This window comes from Sarcophilus harrisii, chromosome 1 (assembly GCF_902635505.1).
Source record: "Sarcophilus harrisii chromosome 1, mSarHar1.11, whole genome shotgun sequence".
Lineage (NCBI taxonomy): Eukaryota > Metazoa > Chordata > Mammalia > Dasyuromorphia > Dasyuridae > Sarcophilus > Sarcophilus harrisii.
Genome location: NC_045426.1, coordinates 366202350 through 366225569, shown reverse-complemented (window position 1 = coordinate 366225569; position 23220 = coordinate 366202350). Strand labels below are relative to the sequence as shown.

General features: G+C 37.3%; 1 protein-coding gene across 5 annotated transcripts in view; it reads right to left on the bottom strand.

Moving 5' to 3' along the window:
• Positions 1-23220, bottom strand: part of ST8SIA5 (ST8 alpha-N-acetyl-neuraminide alpha-2,8-sialyltransferase 5) — a 110042-nt gene that overhangs the window by 12889 nt on the left and 73933 nt on the right. For all 5 annotated transcript variants that reach the window (XM_031945989.1, XM_031945990.1, XM_003759526.3 and 2 more), the window contains 2 exons: positions 15263-15407; positions 8121-8233 (listed from right to left, as the gene is read on the bottom strand). In XM_031945989.1, the coding sequence (XP_031801849.1) occupies positions 8121-8233; positions 15263-15407 (258 nt within the window). The remainder of the gene's footprint in view (positions 1-8120; positions 8234-15262; positions 15408-23220) is intronic.

Genomic DNA, 23220 nt, shown 5'->3' with positions numbered 1-23220 from the left:
GGACAGCATCTTACTCCTTCCCAAGGGAGTTCTGCCACAAGCTCCACTCCTAGGGGAGGAATAAAGGGGACAAACACCTCAACTGACCTCGTTCCAGATAAATTCAGTAAACCTTAATCAAGGAAGAACCAGTGGGAAGAATTAGGTTACTTGCAATGTAATGAGGTAATACAGAATTGTGTGAGGCGGTGAGCTCTGAGGAATAAATAGTGGATTCATTTCAACTTTCTTATAGTGCTTCCCTATCTTATGATTTCAGGGTCCAAGAAAATAAGTTCTCAACAATAAATGTAGGCTTACTTCTGCATCTTCACCGACTCTGGACCTGTTGTAGTCTGATGAGAAAAGTCCTAGAATCTCTAACTCATCATATCCAAAATGGAGCTTATTATTCACCCTTTAAATTCCTCCCAATATCTCTGTTACTTCAAGGATACGATACCACTATCCTAGGAGAGCTAGGTGATAGAGAGCACTGGGTCTGAAATCAGGAAGAACCGAGTTCAAATCAGACACTTGCTGTGTGACCTTGGATAAACCAATTAATCTTGTTGCCTCAGTTTTCTCATCTGTAAAATGATCTGGAGAGGGAAATAGTGAACCACTCTGCCAAGAAAACTGCAAATGAAGTTATCAAGAGTTGGATACTGAACAAATGGAATGACTGAACAACAAATCGGCTATCCTCCCAGTCGCTCAGATTTGCAACCATGGAATTATCCTTGGCTTTTTCTCTCCTTCATACTTAATCAGCCTCCTTTCACACTACAACCTAATTCAGGTCCCTTTTATTTCTTGCCTGAACTATCACAATAACCTCCTAACTGTTCATATTTCCAATCTCTCCCCCCTCTCCAAGCTGTCTTCCACATAGTTGCTAAAATAATCTTCCTCATGCACAAATCAGACCATGACATTCCCTGCTTAAAACTCTTCCTTTGCTCCCTGATACCTCTAGGACAAACTGCCAACTCTTCAGCCTGGCATTTAAAGCCCTCCACAATCTGGCTCTGACCTATCTTTCTGGACTAATTCCATATGACTCCCCTTCATGGATTCTATGTTTCTGCCAAACTGACCTATTTGCTATTTTCTGAATTCGACATTCTGTGCTTTCAATTCTGCTATCCCCATGTGAGGAATGAACTTACTCCTCAACCAACCCTCTCCCCAGTCCTTATCCTCCTTCTAGGCTCAGCTCAGGGGCCACTTACCCCATGAAGTCTTTCCTGATTCTCCCAGTTATTAATTAATATTTTCTTGCTCTTAAGTTATTTGTGTTATATACTTTTAGGAGACATAAGTTCCCTAAGGGCAGGGACTATATCATTTCAAAGTTTTGTATGTCCATAACTTATTACAAAGCCTGGAATATATTTTCTTTATTGGGGACTGTTATTTCATTGGTATAAGGACCTGCTGGTGAGGGAAACTCTTACTTGCCATTTGATATCATACAGAGTCACTTGGGGCATTAAGAGATTAAATAATTGATCCAGGGTCACAGTAAGTGTCAGATGTGACACTGGAACTCAGGTCTTCCTGATAGTGAGGCAGGGTCTCCAGCCACAATGATAACATGCTGCCTCTCCATCTTGTAAGTACTTAATAAATGTATGTTGAGAAGTAAAATAAGCTAGCAAGTGAGAATCAGTCAATGAGCTCAGATGTCCTGAATTAAAGTTCAGCAATCATTTGGCTATGCTGTAGAAATTATTGTTTAAAAAACTTTATAAATTAATCAGTCAATTGATTAGAGAAATGCAAATAAAATCACCTCTGAGGTACCACCTCAAACCTCTCAGATTAGCTATGACAGGAAAAGATAATGATGAATATTGGAGGGGATATGGGAAAACTGGGACACTGATAAATTGTTAGTGGAATTGTGAACGAATCCAACTATTCTGGAGAGCAATCTGGAACTGTGCCCAGAGGGCTATAAAACTGCATACTCTTTGACCCAGCAGTGCCATTACTGAGTCTGTATTCCAAGAATATCATAGAAAAAGAACCCACATGTGCAAAAATGTTTGTAACAGCTTTTTTTGTAATAACAAAAAATTGGAAAATGAGTAGATGCCCATCAATTGGGGAATGGCTGAATAAATTGTGGTATATGAAGATAATGGAATATTGTTCTATAAAAAAATTGACAAACAAGATGATTTTTAAAAGGCCTAGAAAGATTTACATGAATGATGCTTAATGAAATAAGCAGAACCAAGAATATATTGTACACAGTAACAACAAGAATATGCAATGATCAACTATGAAAGACTTAGTTCTCAGTGCTTCAATGATCCAAGGCAATTCCAATAGACTTTGGACAGAAAATGTCATTTGCATGCAGAAAAAGAATTATGGAGATTGAATGTAAATCAACACATGCTATATTCATTTTTTTCTGATTTTTTTATCTCTCTCCTATGGTTTTTCCCTTTTGCTCTGATTTTTCTCTCCCAACATGATTCATAAAGTAATGTGTGTTAAAAATAAATAAATAAATAAATATTTTTTTAAAATAAATTAAAAAACTGCAAAAAAAAATGTCAGTTTACAAACTTTGAGTATCCATCAACTATAAACCATTGTCCACCTATAACAGATTATTCTTATATCTCACTACTTTGATCAATCTTCTTATTTCATTGGGTCCTCAAATAGGTAGCAGGGGTCACATGATCTCTAGTTAACAGCTAGAGAAACTGACTCCTAGAGAAGAGTACCCACCACAAAACACTGACAAAGCTGGGATTTAAATCCAGATCTTCTGAAGATCAGTTTTAGGCTGATCATGGTATAGTACAGTCAAAAGACATGGGTTCAAAGTTTATTATCTGTATGGTCTCGGGCAACTCATTTAACCACCCTAATCAATAAAAAATATGGTTAGCCTAAATGATCTCTGAGGCCCTTTTCAGTTATACACTAACGATTCCATGAGCTCATCCATTCTTTTGTGTCCAGAAAGCAACCTTTCCCTCATAGAGTTCTTTGAATACTTCATGGGAGATCTTTGTTTTGCATTTATCTTGTCTGTGTTTTCTCCCAATTAGATCATAGGTTCACATTATAAACTCCTTGAAAGCAGGCCCTATGTTTTATCAGCCTCCCACAAAATAGATGCTTAATAAATTTTTTTAATTAAAAACAATACTTCAGGAAGGTAGATTTCTCTTCTAAACAAAATTTCCCCAAAAGCCTAGAAAGACTTACATGAATTGATGCTGAGTGAAGTGAGCAGGACCAGGAGAACATTATACACAGTAACAGTAACATTGTGTGATGATCAACTATGATAGACTTAGTAACAGAGTAATCTCAGTAACACATTCAAAGACAATTCCAATAGACTTGCAATGGAAAATGGCATCCTCATCCAGAGAGAGAACTATGGGGACTTGAATTGAAGGATATTGTTCACCATTTTTTGTTTACTTTTTCTTTCTTGTGGGTTTCTTTTTTCCCTTTTTGGTCTGATTTTTCTTCATAATTTATTTAAATATATTTCATGATTGTATGTATATAACCTATATCAGCTTACTTGCTATCTTGGGGATAGAGGAGGTAAGGGGAAAAAATTTGGAACTTAAAATCTTATAAAAATGAATGCTGAAAACTATCTTTACATGTAATTGGAAAAATAAAATACTATTGTAAGAAAACAAACAAAAGAAAATCTCCCAAGAAAGAGATTTCACTTGTTCTTAATTCAGTATATATTCACAGATTCTGTTTGCTGTCATTTTAAAGAAATCATTCTCTTTTTTTCCCACTTAATTTTTTTGAAACTGGGTTTCCCTATATCTCCCAGACTGGAAATATATTGTCCATTCACAGAACCAATTCCACTGCTGATTGGCATTTCTGACTTGGGCCAGTTCACACCTCCGTAGGCAGTCTGGTACCCTCCTTCCCCATTTCCAGAGGTTCACTATACCAGAGTTAGTGCAAACACCCCAACCAGTTTTAGCCCTACTCCCAAAATGAGGTGATCCACCAAGCCTCAGTCTGTAGCAGTCTGTAGCAAAGGCTCTGGGAATGTGCAAGCACATCCAGACTTAAAGGAATCATTTTTAACCACTTGAGCCTCCGAAGATGTCTCTTGGGCTACAAGGATCAAGTACCCAAGAGCAGAAAGCATCTTTCTGCCATCATCAGTAAGAGAGGTCTAGCACCAGCAGCTGGTGAGCAGATCACAACTAACTCCTTGTTTCCAAGAACAAAGCAAGGACAGCTTGCAGCTTCTGTTCCTTTAGAAACAGGAGGCTCCCTGTTCCTGTAGCCAAGAGCCAAGAATATTCACATACAAACTCATTCTCAAGCAAAGAGCAAAAGGAGACCTGCTAGCAAGTTACCACTCTTGTGACATCTGGGGAAAAGCCAAGAGACACCCCCCCTCCCCAACACACACACACCTCGAACCTTCACCACTTGAAACTGTTACATGTTTCATCAGAAATCTCTCCCTATAATCAGTCCTGGTAACAATATGCACTGAGAAGGTGGAGAAATGGAGGGATTATTTTCCCCCAGAATTAACAGCTAACTCAAATATTTCTGATTTTATGTAGGATTTGGATGTGAATTTTTTTTTCATCTTTTCTTTTTAAAATCTGCCAGATGTGGGAAAAAGTTGCATAGTCACAATTATATGTAGATAATTGAGGAAAGAAAATCTGCTTCTGGCTGCAATCTTCAGATGACTGAGCAAAGGGGTTTATTTTTGGTTTTTAATTTTTGATTCATTGGGCATTTAACACTTTTTATACCTATCAAGTGGTCCCTAGGGTAGGCATTTAGCCATTATTGTATATATTATCTTTGGGGGCCCTCCAATAGATTTCCATACTACATGTCCCATTGCCTTGGACCTGTCCTGATGGATCTGATGCCTCAAGGCTACTCTCTGCTACCCACCGTTTCCACAGCTTTCCTCCTCCTTCCTCTCTGGGCCAAGGTGACAACTTACAAATCTGATATATAAACTGAATTGATGGGAGAGAGCAAGGGACTTCCAAGGTTTTGTATGTGCAATTTAAAAGAGACTATAGGGAGGTAATAAATAATAGTGGACTTCTTTTATATACAGCTTTGTTATTGTTGATCAGTGTTTTCACTTATGTCCAACTCTTCATGACCCCATTTGGAGATTTTTCTTAGCAAAGATACTAGTTTGCCATATAGGATTGTACAGTTTATAACAGCCTCATAAAGTATCTTATATAGTATAAAAGGAAATAGTAGTATGTTCATTTTACAGATGAGGAAGTTGAGGTTCAATTCATTTCAATTCAGCAGAAATTTATTAAGTTTTATTAATTAAGATTTGTTCATCCTATCATCATCACCATCATTATTATGTGCCAGGCCCTATGTGAGACATTGAAGCTACAAAGATAAATATGAAATAATATCTAAATTCAAAGAGTTTTCATTTTAGGGTAAATTATTTGTCTAAGGTAACACAGTCAAAAAGTATCTGACCTAAGACTTGAAGCAAGGTCCTTTTTCTCCAACTCAATCTCTTTTACCATTTCACCTACAGATGACTCTTATGGCAGGAATTTTATGGAATTCTTTGGGAGGGAAGTAGTGGTAGGTAGAATCTGCCCAGGACTGAGAGGGAAAATTAGGAACAAAATTTCAGTCCCTGATCCCAAGGGAGCTTAAAATCTAGTGCCAGAGGGATATGGGGTGCGAGTAAGGGACAGGAGAACAGTATAACATGAAGAGAGAGAAATAAAACATAAATTAAAAATCCCACATTTATATAGCACTTTAGGATCTACAGATCACTTTCCCACAACTCTGTGAGACAGTATAAAATTTATTATTAGCATTTTAAAGTGAGGCTCAGAGATATGTTAATTGATCAGTCAATGAGTAAGAACCAAGATTTGAAGCTAGCTCCCTTGAATCCAGGACAGGTAGATGGTTCAGTGGATAGAGAGCCAGAAATTAGGAGGATTTATCTTCATAAATTCAAATCTGGCCTCAGACACTTACTAGTTGTGTGACACTTAGCCTTATCTGCCTCAGTTTCCTTATCTGTAACATGAGTCAGAAAAGGAAATGGCAAACCACTCCAGTATCTTTGCCAAGAAAACCCCAAATAGGGTCATAAAGAATAGGACATGACTGAAAAGATACCAGATAACAGTTCTTGAATCCAAATCTAGTACCCATTCCATTATACCAAGATGGCAACGAACCCAAAATATTATGATGCAAGGTAAAATGTGATAGAAGCAAAGTAGATATTTAGACAAAATGCTCTAGGAAAAGCTGAAAGTTAAGATTACCTTCAGCCAAGAATGGGATCAAGGAAGGCGTTATGAAAGAAGGGGCATGTGAGTTGGGTCTTGAAGAAAGCAATGGATTCCAGCAGAATGAGAGGAAAATGGTGGAGATCCTACCCCAACACATGGAGGATGAAGAGGAAGGAGGGCAATAATATTTTCTCAACACCTACTATGTGCCAGCACTAAGAGCTTTTCAAATATAAGCTCATTTGATCCTTACAATAAGCCATGGAGGCTTTGCTGACATCTATCTTACAAAATTTTAAACACCAAAGAAAATAATTTAAAATATGGAAATAATCATGAAGAGACGCCAAGATAAGGACATCTTAAGAAGAAAAAACTCATTTTTGCTATTGATACTCATTTTACAGTTGAGGAAATAGAGGAAGACAGAAATTAAGTGACTTACCCAGAATCACACAGCTAGTATGATGTTGGTTTTGAACTAGTTATTCCTGACTCCAGGCCCAATACTCTATTTACTACCATTTAGCAGGATGAGATTAAATAACAGCTATTGTTCACTTTGCCTAAACCATAGAATAAATACATCAAGGGAAAGAATATGAAATAAGGCTAGAAAGAAGGGTCAACTGGAATGAGATTATGGAAGGCCTTAAATGTCAAGTGAAACTGTTGCAGAAAAGCAAATTTCAGTTCAGTGTCTAGAAAAACTTCATAACAATGAAACTTACCCAAAAGTGAAATGGAAGGAGTGAGGTGCCTATCACTAAATGTCTTCAAGTGGAGGCTACATAATGGCTATAAGAATTCTGAAGGCAGGGACCCCATCTTATTTAATCTTTTAATCTCCTCTATCACCTACTACAGTATTTTCCTCATCGAGTAAAATAAAATACATATAATTGTAAAGGAAATTGTAGTAACATAAAGAAATCAATTTAAAAAAAAACAAATTCTCACATCCCAGGTTAAGACATGTGGTTGAGGTTGAATTCATTTCAGTTTAGCAGACATATATTAAGGTGGGTTTCTTTAAATTAAGATTTATTCATTTATGATCATCACTATCATCATTATGTTCCAAGTACTGTGCTAAACATTGAGGCTACAAAGATAAACGTCAAACACAAATGTGCAAAAATGTTTGTAGCAGCTCTTTTTTTGGTGGCAAGGAATTGGAAATTTAGTAGATGCTCATCAGTGGGGGAATGATTGAATAAATAAATAACTATTGTTCTATAAGAAATGATAAGCAGGTTGATTTCAGAGAATCCTGGAAAGATGTGCATGAACTGATGCTACATGAGGTAAACAGAACCAAGAGAACACTATAGATCGCAACAGCAACAATGTGTGATGATCAACAGTGATAGATTTAGCTCTTTTCAGCAATGCAATAATCTAAGACAATTCCATTAGATTTGGGATGGAAAATGTCATCCCCATCCAGAGAAAGAACTATGGAAACTAAATGAGGATTGAAGCTTCTTCTTTGCTTTTTTTGTTGTTTTTTTTTCCCTTTCTTACGGATTTTCCTTTTTTTTTTACAACATTACTAATATGGAAATATGTTTTAAAAGATTATATGTGTTTTACCTATGTCAGAATGCTTGCTGCTTGGGAGGGAGAGGTAAAAGAGGGAGAAGGGAAAATTTTGGAATTCAAAATCTTACAAAGATGAATATTGAAAATTATCTTTAGATGTATTTGGGAAAAAATACTATTAAACTAAAAAAATTCACTGGTCATCCCTATGGAATGCTGCAGGGAGAGAGCCATTCAAAAGCACAAGGGCCCTGAGACTATCTGGCAAACCCCAGAGAAGAGGAAAAGGATGCTTTTTACCGGAACACGAAGTCTGCACTATCAATCTCTCTCCCACATCGGCTGTTCTTCAGGATGCCTCCATTCCCCACAACTGCACACTTCTTAAACTGAGAGCGGTTGTACGGCATGTCCTACAGAGAGACAGTGAACAACCAATTAGAATGCCAGCAACAATCTATCCCCTCTACATCTATTCTTTTCTTTGATTCTCACAACAGGCCCTGAAAAGATAAGTGGGAAAGACATATTATCCCATTTTGCAGATGAGGAAATTAAAGCTAAGTCACTTGTCCAAGGTCAGACAGCCAGTAACAGAGTTGAACCTAAGTAGCTCTTCTCACTGTTCCCCCAGGACTCTCCTCAATACTCATACTGCTTGTTCCCTGACTAATAATGAGAATAGAATTTGGAGTTCAACATCTTTAGGACAGGTGAAATATGTCCTCCACCCCTACAACCTTTATTCAACTAGCCTAGATTCTTTTTTTAAAAAATCTATTCCCCCAATACACAATGAAATAAAATAGCAAAAATGAGTTTTTTCTTCTTAAGATGTCCTTATCTTGGCGTCTCTTCATGATTATTTCCATATTTTAAATTATTTTCTTTGGTGTTTAAAATTTTGTAAGACAGATGTCAGCAAATGACATGAGACCCCACCAACAGTAGCATGGGAGGTGATTGTGAGGGAAATATGTTGTTGGCAGCAGAGGGATATGCCCTGAACCCCTTTTTTGCTCAACAAGTACCACAGTGCTTTGGGAAGAGCAGAATATTGCATGAGAGGACATGGGCTCAAATATGTGTGACTGCACAAGCCATGTAGACTCTCTAGGTCTCAGTTTCTTCATCTGTAAAATGAAAGGTGCAGGGTGGTCAAGACAAACTCTAAGGTCACTGCCAGCTCCAGATCCATAATCTTCTAATTCTGTAATCTTGTTACCCTCCTTCAGCTTCCCAAAGGGAGGCAGAGAACATAATCTTGATTATACACCAAAATCAGAGGATTTAAGGGCACTAAAAAAGATCAATGCATTTTGTCCCTTCTGCTGAAAAAACAAGGGCAGAGTGAGCACATCCCACATGGAGCTGGGGAGAAGCACTATTGAAGAATCACTGTTCATGGTCCTTTCTTAAGATCCACTAAAGAAGAACAGGCATTTGACAATGGCCTTCCCCAGTTCCTAATAATCTAAATCTACATTAATAAAACTGAAGCATTTACCACAGAGGTGATTATCAACTTTACTCTGCCCCCTGGTCAGACCACAGCTGTAACAGTGGATTCAATTTCTGGAGCAATTTTTCTGAGATATAATATAACTAGGATAGGAAAGGATCTGGAAGCCATATTATAGAAATCTCCACTGAAATAACTGGGGATGTCTAATCTGGAGAAGATAACTCTTAGGGAAGATATAATTGCATCTTATTCTCTTACTATCTTCTCTTGGGGACTATCATAGTTCTCTGTGCTTAGAAGATGCTTAGAATATATATTTTAGAAATTGAACTGAATGATAGATGTCCTTAAATGTGTGAAGAAATACCATGTTGAAAACAGAATCAGTTTATTCAGTAGGGTATCCAATTATGAAGAACAAGACCAATGAGATTAAAAGTGTGATCTTGGGCCTATACTTTATGAAAAGATAGATGAGGAAGTTATACTATGGTCCCTAAGATTCTAATTATTTCTAAATCTATGATTTTGTGACCCTAAGGAAGCAACAGAATTTTTCATTGAAATATACTACAGACCACCTGAATAGAAAAAAAGAAATAGATGAGTAGTTTGGAAAAGAGATCACAAGTCTTACACAGAAATTTTATAAAGCAATGATAAGTGGCTTCAATTATCCAGACAACTCTTAGAACTCTCTCTGTTTCTATTTTTGTCTGTGTCTGTTTTTCCTCTCTCTTCCAAAAGTAGAGAAGCTAAAACCTTCTTGGCATGTCTCAGTGATCATTTCAAATTTCAAGAATTGGAGGAACCAAAAAGGGAAATCCTATTCTGAATTTGATTCTTACTGATAGGAAAGAACTGACTGCTACAGTAGAAGTGATGAGAATCTTGGGGAAAAGTGATCATTCCATTCTATACTTTGTGATGGAGGGGAAAAAAACCTTGGAAGTAATTTGATACATATCCTAGATTTAGGGAAAATATATTTCAAGGGGCTCAAAAGAAAGACAAGTAGATCTAAGAGCTAAAATGCTCAGGGGAGGTAATGGTGGAACAAGTTGCAGTATATGATAGCAATGAGATACTACTGAGCTATGAGAAATGACAAGCAGGATGTCTTCAGAAAAACCTGGAAAGATTTTCATGAACTCTTGCAAAGTGAAATGAGCAGAACCAGGAGAATAATGTATATAGTAACAGCAAGGTTACATAATGATCAACAAATGATAGCTATTTTATGCAATACAATGATCCAAGACAATTCCAAAGGGCTCATGATGAAAAATATTACCCACCTCCAGAGAATCAGTAGAGTCTGAATGAAGATCAAAGCATACTATTTTTCACTTTTTTTTCATGGTTTTTATTGTCTGTGTGTTTTCTTTCACAACATAACTAATATGGAAATATGTTTTGCATGATTGCATGTGTATAACATATCAAATTGATGTCTTAAGGAGGGAAGAAGAGGAAGGGAAAAATTTAGAACTCAAAAAAAAATTTTAACGGTAAAATTGTTTTTACAAGAAATTGGGGAAGAAATCAAATATTATTCAAAACTAATAAAATGCTCTAAGAAAGATAGCTCAAGAGAAAAGGGAGATGCTTAATAATGAAATTCTGAAGACACAGAGAAAATCATTTCCAATGAGAATGTGTGAGGTTCAACTTTAGGAAGAGCTTTCTTTTTTTTATTTTCAACATAGATAATTTTCAACATTCACCTTTGTAAAACCTTGTGTTTCAAATTTTTTCCTCTTCCTTCACCCCACCCCTCCCCTAGATGATAAGTAATCCAATATATGTTAAACATGTGCAATTGTTCTATACATATTTAGAAAGAGCTTTCTAACAAGAAATGTCTCATAATAGAATTAACCATCGCATAACATATTGACCTCCTGTTACTGAGTGGGCAACATGGAAGTTGATAATAGCTAAAGAAGATCCATGACACTAGGTAAATGGGGCAATTACAAAATCAGATTTCAGAACATTCACACTGGAACTCAAAGGCCATCACTCCAACTTGACCCCAAATCCCCTTTAAAGCATGGTCAGCCAGCTTTCACTAGATCAGAGTTTTTTAAACTTCTTCCACTAACAGCTTTTTGCCTGAGAAATTTTTACATGATCCCAGACATATAGGTTTATAAAATAGGCATACAAATCAAACATTTACTGATAATAAATCACAATTTCATGATCCCCACATTCAGTTATGAGACCTCACATGGGGGTATGAACCACACTTTAAAAAAGCTGGGCACTATATGATCTCTAATGAGGGAGAAATGACTGCTTCCAAAAACAACTCATCCCCCTTTTGCACAGCTCTAATAGTTAGAAAGTATCTTCCTTACAACAGACTTAAACCTGCCTTGCTAAAACTTCTATCCATCATTCTCAGTTCTATTCTCCAGGGTCAAGCAAGACACGTCTTCTTTTATTTGATAGACCTCTAGGTACTTGAGGATGGCCATCATGGCCTGCTTAAGTTTTCCCTTATTCCAGCAAATGCCTTCCATTGATCCCTCAAAGGCATGAATCTTGAGATTCCTTACTCCCTCCAGGTCATCTTTCTCTGAATTCCTAAATAAATCCTTCCCAAAATACATTACACAGAATTGAATAAAATACTTCACCTGAAGCCTGTTTTCACAGTGGGGCTGCACATTATATCCTATATCTGATACTCTTTCTATGGTAGGCTAAAGTCATACTGGTACCTAGTTATGACATGTGTATGACACAGAACCAGTTCTGACAACTCAATGGGCTACTCAAGGACAGACCTCAAGGAGCATAAGTACCAGAAGATCCTCAAAATACTGATATCAAAACACTGGACCATGGGATAGGAATCAAAAGACCCAGGTACAGTTTTGACTTTCAATGATTCTAGGTTCTGTTGGCTTTTCTTCTGCATTCTTGGTCTAGGTAAGTTGGGAGAATGAGTCCCTGAGAACAAATTCAGCCAAAGCGTGTGTCAAGATACTAGCACTCTCACTGGCAAAGAGTCAGCTTATACCTTAGTAGAAAATTACTTTGGTTTGAAATAATAATGAATGCAGTCAGATCTCCAAGCTGAGCTGCAGCCTGTTTCTAGGTGATTAGTCATCTCCATTGCGCATTTTTCTTGATGGGGCAGATGTGGAAACTGCAAATGGAATGGACTCTGCATAGGGTCAGACTCCCACCGGAACATTTGCCTGGTGGCCTATTGGGAGTGAGGAAGAAAGAAATAGTACCTCTTTAAACTTCAGGGAATGGAAGAACAAGGTCATCTGTGGAAAAATTACTGCATGGCTCTATTATTGTTTTTCTTTTTAAATCCCAGTTGTAGTCTGTTTAAATGTGACAATACCACATACACATCCCAGTCCCCAAGACAAATGATCAATTATCTACACTTGTAGGAAACTATTCTGCTCAAACCATGAGGCTATAACCCAGGTCACCACTGTTCACTTGATGGATGCCAGCAGGCATATCTTTATCTCTAGGAGGAAATGAGATACGCTCATGTTGTCTAGCTTCTATAAACTGACTGAAACATCACTTCCTCTGACTTTGCTAATTATTTAGGAAGATGCATTCAACTCATCCCTTTCATCTTGCTTTACATCCTCCTTTTCTCTTCCTCCCATCCTATAGCTAAAAAACAAACAAACAAAAAAAAACAACTTCAGTATATTCTGCAACACACTTCTTAAACTTTTTTTCCCTAGTGTTCCTTTTTTCCTGGAGAATTTTTTATATAAATCCAAGTATATAGGTATATAAAATAAGTATACAAATCAAACATTTACTGATAAAAATCATAATTTCACAACCCCCATATTCAATTATGAGATCCCATAGGAGATCGTGAACCACAGTTTAAAAAGCTGGGTTCTACAGGATATGTAAGAGAAGATTTGGAAGCCATCAAAATTTTCTTCTGGCTCCCTGCAAAGGCAGCTGAGAGATCTGAGTTCCAATTCTAGGCACCATAGGACTTGATCACCCTATTCTCCAAAGTCCTACATTTTCCTTTCAACAGAAAATATATGGTGATTCTTTGGTGGGTAGGTGGCACCATAGTGCACAGTTCTGGTCCTGAGGTCAAAAAACTCATATTTCTGAGTTCAAATCCAGCCTCAGATATTGGGCAAGTTTCTCAACATTTAGGGCTTTACTTCCTTTGTAAAATGAACTGAAGAAGGAAATGACAAAATCATTCCAGTATCTTTGCCAAGAAAACCCCAAATGAGATCACAAAGGGTCAGACACAACTGAAATAAATGAACAAAAATTCCTTCCACAGTTCTAATATCTAAGAAGGTGACTAGAACTCGGTGCTCTGAGCTTTTTGGAAGATGAAGTTAATATTATGGGATATATTTCATAAAATAACACTTAGAGAACATTTATTAGGAAGAGGAAGAAGAAGAAAAGGAAGGTAAGAAGGAAAAAGAGGATAAGGAAAAGGATGAAAGGAAAGTTTTGAAATACCACCAAAAGCTATCCCACAGTTATAATGTAAAGAATAATGTAAGTTACTCTTATTCTAAACATAATTCTTACAAATTGGGCTACCTGGTTTCCCAGCCCATAGCAGATTAGGATCAAGATATTGGGGGAAGGGTAGTGCTAGAAGCAGACCAGATGACAGCAATAGAGGTGACAGCTGACAGCAGGGAAAGAGACAGGAAAACTGAAAACAGCAGATCTGTGCTTCTTGTTACAGCAGGCAACCATAATTGATGCTTGGAATGATGACTCTGAATCATCAAGAAAAGGTTAAATTATGTTTGGCATTCTCTGTTGAAGAAGCCAGGACAGCATATAATATATTCGAGAAAGATTTCATTCTAGAATAGTTATAAGAAACAAAATCTGGGCTCCTCAAATGAATAAGCTTCAATTTAACTAAAAAAATATGTATTTTGCAGACTTTAAAGTGATATATATGTGTGTATAAATTATCATTAAGTGTCATTAGAACACTTATTTTGAATGATGCTAAAGAAATGAAGTATTACAAAATATATAAATATATTTCTTCCTTGAAGTCTTTCTAGATTAATGAGGATGGGTGAATGGGAAAGAGATTATTATTCTGTTGTCTCTGCCCTGCTTGGTCTCCAGGTTCTACATGGTTATTTTCTCCTAACCTAAAGCTGTCCCAGAGATATAATATAAAGAATGAACTTAAATTTTACTCAGAGCTACTCACTCTTTTTCTAAACATAATTTTCACAAACTGGGCTACCTGTTTTCCCAGCCTGTCCTTTCTACTTCTTATCACCATTCACTGCTACTTTCCAAATATATATATATATATACATATGTATTTTTTTGCCTCTGTTATGTATATGAAATGGACATTTGACTGCTTTGCTTTCTGTTGGCTTACTGTTTTGTCACCTATATCTACATCTTTTATATGTGAATTTGGATTTTTTTGCCCGTGACTTAATTTTTAAGGTCCTAGAAGGCAATGACCAAGTCTATGTTGTGTTCATTGCATGGTATCCTACACAACAGCACATAGTTAGGTGCCTGATGATGACTTGATAACAGTTATTATGATGTTATCATCGTTACTATGATCACTGATACAAAAATGGACATTCTGACCAACCTACCAGGTTTATTCTATAGTCAACTTTTGGTCAACTGAGATTTAAGGAACAGATACATTAGAACTCAAAGAATAAGGTATCAAATTGAATCAAAATGTATCAAATAATGTATCAAAATATGTGTAACCTAGAAAATGACCATTTAGGATCCAAAGAGTGATCATCTGGGGTAAAAAAAATTATCCATAAAATGGACAGCTTAGAATGATCAATGATCAGAAATAGTGATTAATGAGGAAAGGCAGAGTTAAGGCTTTTGTCTGGTCCTTTATCCAACACAACCCTTCTTCCTTCTCTTTTCCCTCCCCCCCAGATCTTTTTCAAGAAAGACAAAACTACAGCACCTTGGGAAACATGCGAAATATTTCCTGGTTGATGTGGTAGATGCCACTCGTGTCTACCTCGTACTTGAGCTTTGTGCCCAGAGGGGTGTTTTTCTGGGTAGTGAAGAGAAAGGAAGGAGCATTACAGCACCTGGAAAGAGTGGACCTGCAAGGCAAGGGAGAAAGAAAGGAAGGAACTGGTTAGGTAGTTCTATGTGCAAAAGCCATTCTAAGTTTAACATTGCCAGAGAATTACCAACTATGAGGGACACTAGCATTGTAATTCATCTAATTATTATCCAGCCTCTTTACTATTCTTTACTCATTCCCAGCATCCTACATGCTCATTCTCACCTGGACCTTGCTCAAGGTGTGCGTTCACACATTAGCTGACATGGGCTAACAGATGATGTATATGGGTATTTCTGCCATGGATTAGATATTTGAAGGAAGGAGGCAAACATGGCTGGTATATATTTTAAAACTGTTCAGAGATCTTTCTTTAAAAAATGAAGCAGAACATACCCTTTGATCCAGCAGTGGGCTTATATCCCAAAAAGATCCTAAAGGAGGGAAAGGGACCTGTATGTGCAAAAATGTTTGTGGCAGCCCTGTTTGTAGTGGCCAGAAACTGGAAACTGAGTGGATGTCCCTCATTTGGAGAATGGCTGAATAAATTGTGGTATATGAATATTATGGAATATTATTGTTTGGTATGAAATGACCAGCAGGATGATTTCAGAAAGGCCTGGAGAGATTTATATGAACTGATGCTGAGTAAAATGAGCAGGACCAGGAGATCATTATTTACTTCAACAACAATACTATATGATGATCAATTCTGATGGACGTGGCCATCTCCAGCAATGAGATGAACCAAATCAATTCCAATAGACCAGTAATGAATTGAACCAGCTACACCCAGCGAAAGAACTCTGGGAGATGACTATGAACCACTACATAGAATTCCCAATCCCTCTATTTTTGTCAGCCTGTATTTTTGATTTCCTTCACAGGCTAATTGTACACTATTTCAAAGTCCGATTCTTTTTGTACAGCAAAATAACTGTATGGACATGTATACTTATATTGTATTTAACTTATACTTTAACATATTTAACATGTATTGATCAACCTGCCATCTGGGGGAGGAGATGGAGGAAAGGAGGGGAAAAGTGGGAACAAAAGGTCTTGCAATTGTCTATGCTGAAAAATTACTCCTGCATATATCTTGTAAATAAAAATCCATAATTAAAAAAAAAAAAGCAGAAGAGGAACCTGGTAGGACTATCAGATGTAACTACAATATGAGCTCAGATTGTCAGGTTCCTAAAATCATTGACTTGTGACTGGAAAGGATCTCAGAAGTAATCTACAGAACCCAGGGACAAGTTCCTCTCACCAATGTCTGTACCACCCCACTCTCTAGGACTGTGTCCTCAAGGATCTGTAATGTCTGTGTTCCAAGGTTTCTTATCACTCTACAGCCATACTAGTTCACTCCCCTGGAATCAGGCATGTTATATGTAGGATATAATCTGTGATGACATATGCCTCCAATTCAGCCAACAGCTGCATCTCTGACTGCAGAATCAGAGACCATTCCTCCTGAGGCATAACAACTTTTTCCATAGTCTGCAATTTCCATCCCTACCCCACCCGCATTCTATCCCCCATACACACATACATATACTTAATCTTTCCAGATTTTGTTATTATTAAGGATCCAAGTCGAGACCCATTTCCTGCCAACATTTTTTTCTCTGATTACTCTAGTTGATAATGACCTTTCCTTCCTCTGAACTTTGGATTAACTTGGGGTATACAATTTTTCACCCAATTACAAAATTTTATATTATTTTCTGATTGTTTCATGCTTGTGAGCCTTGGCTCACTGGTTAGATACTAAACTCCTTGAATCTTGGTAGGGAGAACTTGTCTTTTAAAACTTGTGTATGGGTCTGTGTATCTAGCATAGCGTCAAACACACAAACACTCCATAAATACTTATTGAAAAAGAGAGAAGGGAGGGATGAAGAAAGGGAGGAAAATTTGCTCATCCCCACCACTTGTGGTACTCACTTCTTATTCTACTTGAGGTGCTGGGTCAGAGCAGTGGAAAAAAGGAACATAAACACTTCCTCCATCTCCTCTGCAACTCTAGCAATGGTCTCAAAGTTAGCTTCCCTGACCTTGTTCCCTATCCTTATCCTCCCAGAAACTCTATCCTTCTCCTGAAAAGAAATATACAAAATATTGGAGAATTGATCTTGTAAGTTCATAATCCTAAAGTTAGAAAGGACCTTAGAGGTCTTAGATCCAATCTCTTCACTTTGCAGATGAAGAAACTGAGATTAAAAGAAGTTAAGTACTTGTTTAAGGTCACATAGGCAGTAAATAGACCAACTGGAATTTGAGCCCTAGTCTTCTGACTTCAAATCCACTTCCTTTCCACTATACCATAATACTTTTCTTCAGAAACATACACTAATTTCACTTCAGTCCTTTATGTAGACAGAGATCCACTGATTATAACATGGTCATTTTATATTAGGCTACAGGATCAGAGTGAAAAAGAAAAAGAGAGATAAAGGGTTTTATTCCCTGTTTTCTGCACAACTAACCAGTAAAAATGTATAGAGGTCCTCAATCTATCAATCAGTCAGCCAACACTGAGTTTATAAATATAAGAAATGAAACAATCCCTATTCTGAAAAAAAAGTATGATTTTCTAGCATCAGGGACAGAAAAGTAGGGCAGAAGCTGAGACACTGTTCTGGTCTGCAGTAAGTCAGGGAAGAAGCAACAGATAGATCAATCCCTAAAACTTTAGGAGGGAAGAAGAGGAAAAGGGGAGGGGACAATGGAAACAGAAGCGGGAGAGCAAGAAGAGGAAAGGGAGCTAGTCTAGAGTAAGGAAACTCCATAGAGTCCCAGCAAGCCTCCCATCAAGCTTACCAAGTTTATTTCCCCCCAAAACTAGAGTCCCTCCCACAGACCCCTGGAGCCAGGCCCAGTAGCTCTGAGCTGAGAAAATCCTCATTCCTACAGCCTGACAAATGAGCAAGAAGCAGAGGAAGCTTGGCTCCTACTAGTGAGACTGCAGAGAGGGGAGATGGGGCTCTGGCATCCCAATCAGAAACTCTAAATGCATTTCCCACAAAAAGCATTCCAGACATGGTGGTCACGCCACCATAATGTGGAACATGGTAAAGCAAAAAGTGCACTATATCTGAAAATTAAAAGGTCTGGATTCTCATATCAGTTCTCCTGCTTAATCACTATTTGTTGTTCAGTTTTGTCTGACTGTGCAGGAACCTATATGAGCTTTTCTTGGCAAAGATAATGGAGTGGGTTGCCATTTCCTTCTCCAGTAGATTAAGGCAGAGATTATGTGATTTACCAGGGTCACACAGCTAGCAAGTATCTGAGGTCACATTTGAATTCAGGTCTTTTTAATCTCAGACTCAGTGCTCTATTCACTGAATCATCTAGCTACATGTCCCTAATAGTCAAATATTTACTTTGACCTAATTGTCCAAGTCTTTCCCCTCTCCTACCCTCAACTTTATCACCTGTGAAATGAGGATAATGATAGCTATTCTTATATCACAAGGTCTTTGTGAGAAGAGAATTTATTTTAAAAAGATCCATTCAAATGCAAGTCTTTATTAAAGTGCCATGCTTCTGGCACGTCCCAGGTAAAATGGGCTTTTGTGGATTGGTCCGAGTACCTGGACACCACACAGAGTGAGTTTTTTTCCCATGAGAACATGTTCCAAGTTGCAAACATTTGTTAAGCAAATGAACCCAAAGATGACCGTGTAAGATTCTTGGTTTACATATTTTCAAAGGGCTTACTACTCTTCAGGAAACAGGAGAATATTAACATGTAATCAACGGAAAGTGGATGTCTAAACATTTTTAAATGTGTCCTTAAAAGCAAGAAGGAAATTGGATATTATGATAATGAACTTGGTTCATCCCAAAGGGCTTCCTGGGAATTGTAGTTCCTGAATTCCAAAAGCAGACTTTATAGAAATGTGTGATGCTACTTTTCTAATTGTTAGACTCTCCCCTAAAAATTTTGTATGAGAGCATGTGTGGTGTAATGGATAGAGAGTTAGTTTGGGGGTTAATAGTTAGAAGCTATATACTAGCCCTGGAAATGTCCCTGGGCATTTCAGTGAAACTTGAGTTTAAAATACAGAGATGATGCTGATCTGCCTTGACAGAGAAACTTCTACATCAGAATCTTCTTATATCAATGAAATCATAGCTCTGGCCCATAAATACTGATATATTCTATATTCTCTTCCCCATTAAAATTTAAATTCCTTAAGGGCAAGAACTCTTTCATTTTTGACTTTATAACCATAACACCTAGCACAGGGCCTGGTATATAGTGGGAATTTAATAAATCCTTATTAATTAAATATTATTAATAACAGCTCCTTTATGTAGTCTTTTATAGTTTATAAAATATTCTCTACCCATAATCCCATTCAAAATTTAGAACAGCTCTGTGAAATAGCAAGTATTATTATTTTCCTTTTAAAGATAGTGAAACTGAAGCTTTGAGAGGTTAAGGGACTTCAGTAAGTTCCCACAATTAATAAGCAAGCAAAGAAGCCAAAAAATAGCAAAATCTTTCCATTCCAAATTGCAGGCTCATCCCATTATATGCAATTCTCCTTAAAGTATCTGCTCAAAAATTGTCACTGAATCAGACACTGAAGGGTTAAACCTCAAAAGCAATGTGAGCTTAGAAAATTAAGGGACAATGTGGCTGATGAAATAGGTTTGGGAATCTAGCATGCTGAAGGGACTGGGAAAAAAAAGGCTTTTTTCCGTCCTCTGCAGCTGGTGTTCCACCTGGAACTGTATTCTCTCAGGAGCCAACACTGGGCTGGGGCTCAGTGGAGAAGGTCAGATCCTGGGAAATTTCCTGCCTTGAGAACTGAAGTCCTTCCAGCCTGACTGAAGGGAAAATGGAGAATCCTCAGTGTTCAGATTATACCATTTGAAACCCATGAAATCTCCATTTGTCCAAAATGGACGACAGTTTACTGAAAGCTAAAACTGTGTGTGTGTTCCTCCCCTGCCCCTTGGGTTCAGCTATCCTCAAAAGCCCTTTATTTAGAGCCATAATTATCACTTTTGTGTGATCTAGAGGAGGAGAAAAAGCCAGACCACCCCCACCTCAGTGCCCGATCACCAGTTTCATTGAGAATTAACAAAAGCTGAAGGGAGTCCTTCCCAAAAATATCACCCAGAGCCCCAGGACTTATGCAGCTAATTGGGAGCCCTGCTTCCACCTATTCTTTCTGGGCTTTAGTTTTCTTAAAGTGAGGGGGTTAGAGTAGATGATCTGGAGAGAGGGGGGAGGAAAGAGTTCCTTTAAAGTAACTCTGACATATAATTTGGAGGGCTTCACATAATCTGTGGACAGAAAAGCTTTTGGCAAATATTTTCTTTCAAATACTTTCTGGAAGTAGGATAGAAAATAAAACAGGCTTCTGAGTTCAATTTTTTCCTCCAAATTAGAGAAGTGCTTGGTGTTTTTTCTCCCATTGCTTTGGTCCCTGAGTCCCAAACTAGATCTTTTGGTCATTGGTCTCTGACCTATAGGCTACTCTTCCAGAAACCTAGCTCCAGAATCCACTCTTCATTCAGTACCTTCATGAAAGTTGGAACAAAGTATTCTCATCCATCCATTCTTCCAAGGGAAGTCTTCACAAGCTCAGGGTAGATATCCCCCCCAACTCATTGATAGGTTTGAGTTCCTTTGGTTCCCCTCAACTTGGTTGAGCCTATCTGCTGAACCAGTTTACTAGGGTATGGCCACTATGCATGCTATAGCTTCTTAGAGCCACAGACAGGTGAGTGCTGGGACAGGTGAACACTAACGGTGGATGGACAGCCCTGAAAAGGGCAGCTTATCTCATATTAGAGGCATTAGTCCTTCTTGAAAACCCCATATATCCCTGGTTTCATCGTAAACCCAAAGGTAAAGGATTCTGCTTTATCTTGCCTCGTGGGGCTCATGATGAGCTAAAACAAAAGGATCATCATGTACATAACTGCAGTGTAGGCAAGAGCTATTTCAGAGGATGAAAAAAGTGCCGAAATTCCATGAAGAATTTCACAAAATCCTCCACAACAAGTACACTTTGAGACTCAAGGTCTTCAATGCCAACATGAGCATGGGAGGAGGGTGTTAAATACATTGGAAAATGTGATTTGAGATCAAGAAATTAAAAAGTCAAAGATTTGTAGACTGCTCAAGAGCTTATAGACGCCCACCTATACATCCTGAATACTTCCTTCAAGAAGAGAATTTTAAAAGCAATGGATATAATTAGCACCAAATGGCATCATTAAAAAATGAAATTGACTCTATTTTAACGGGAAATAACTGATCACAGACACAGAAGTAATTTCAAAATCAGCTTTCAGTTTGCAGTCCAATCATGGACAGTTCAGAGCAAAGATCAACAAAAATGCTAGATTAGATGAAAAGGCTGTGATTATAGCAGTTCCAACCTTCAATAAGCTGAAAAATGAGAAATGGATAAAAATAAACACATTATCTCTTATTGTACCATATCTAAAAGGAGTCTTACTGATTCAAAAGAGTTGCTACTATGCCTCTCAAGTAGGGAATGGCTAAAAAAAATCATGGAATGTAAGTATAATAGAGTATCATTATATTGAAAGAAAAGATGAATTTTGAGAAATATGGAAAGACATGTGTGAACTGATTCAGTTAGAAGTAAGCAGAACCAGGAAAACTACAGAAACAATTACTACAATAACTTAAAAGGAAAGAACTACAGAGTGAAGTCGAACCCTAAATAAACTATTATGATCAATCTTGGACTTGGAGAAAAGATGGGGAAATGTATTTCTCTCTATCCTTAAAAAAAAATTTTTTTAATGTGAATATGGAACATTGTATACAGCAGGCACTGTTAATTGATTTTGCTTACTACCTTATTTGCTTAATTGAGACAAGATAGAAGTGATGATGATGATGCAAAAAAAAAGGTTTAATAAAGTAGTCATTTTTAAAACTCATTGCTACAATAAAGATCCACATCAATCAGCAAAGACAATCTCTTTGCCAAGGGCATCCCCCAAAATGCTTATATTTAAAACTGGAAGAGAGACAACTAACAGAGGTGACATGGGATATAACTATTAGTGTTTCTATTCTGATCTCATCAGCAAAGATATTGGAATCAAATCACATGGGGATTCTACTTCTTCCATACAGAGTAATAAACAACATGAAAAAAATGGCAATGGCACTTTAAGAAAATGAAGTAAGGAAGAGCAGCTGGACTTGACCAAATATATAACAGAAGAAATCTGTGCTAAATGTGATGTGAAGGGTACTTTAAAATCATTCTCAAAAATGGGAAAGATTCCAAAAGAAGGGGAGAGGAGGGAGGGATGAACCTAGGGAGTGCAAACCTTAAAAACATAAACCTAATCAGAAACAATAATGATATCTTAAATAATAAGCAATATCAATGAAGAACAAATCACTGAAACAAGTAATAACTACATGAAAGACAATAACGATGAGTCAAGCATAAGCAGTGGGAACATATGTGAAGCACTTTGTACTTAAAGCACTAAAGAAAAGCTAGCTATTAATATTACACCAAGATTTCTGTGAAGCAGCTACACTAGTCCTCAGAGGAAAAATTACATCTCTGAGAACATCCATTAACAAAAAAGAAAAAGAGAGAATTAAGAAATTGAATGCATAATTTTAATAATTAGAAAATCAAAAGAATGGGGAAAAGCATGAACAGTATGCTGTTACAGTGACCAAGAAGTCAGCAGCTATCAGTTCACATGTCTGGTTTCTCATCTATAGAGCATTACAAAGCATCCTCAGTGAAGGTATTTGGATTAGTCACTCACACTGAAAAAACAGAGTGGATGATGTCCAGATCATGAATGCA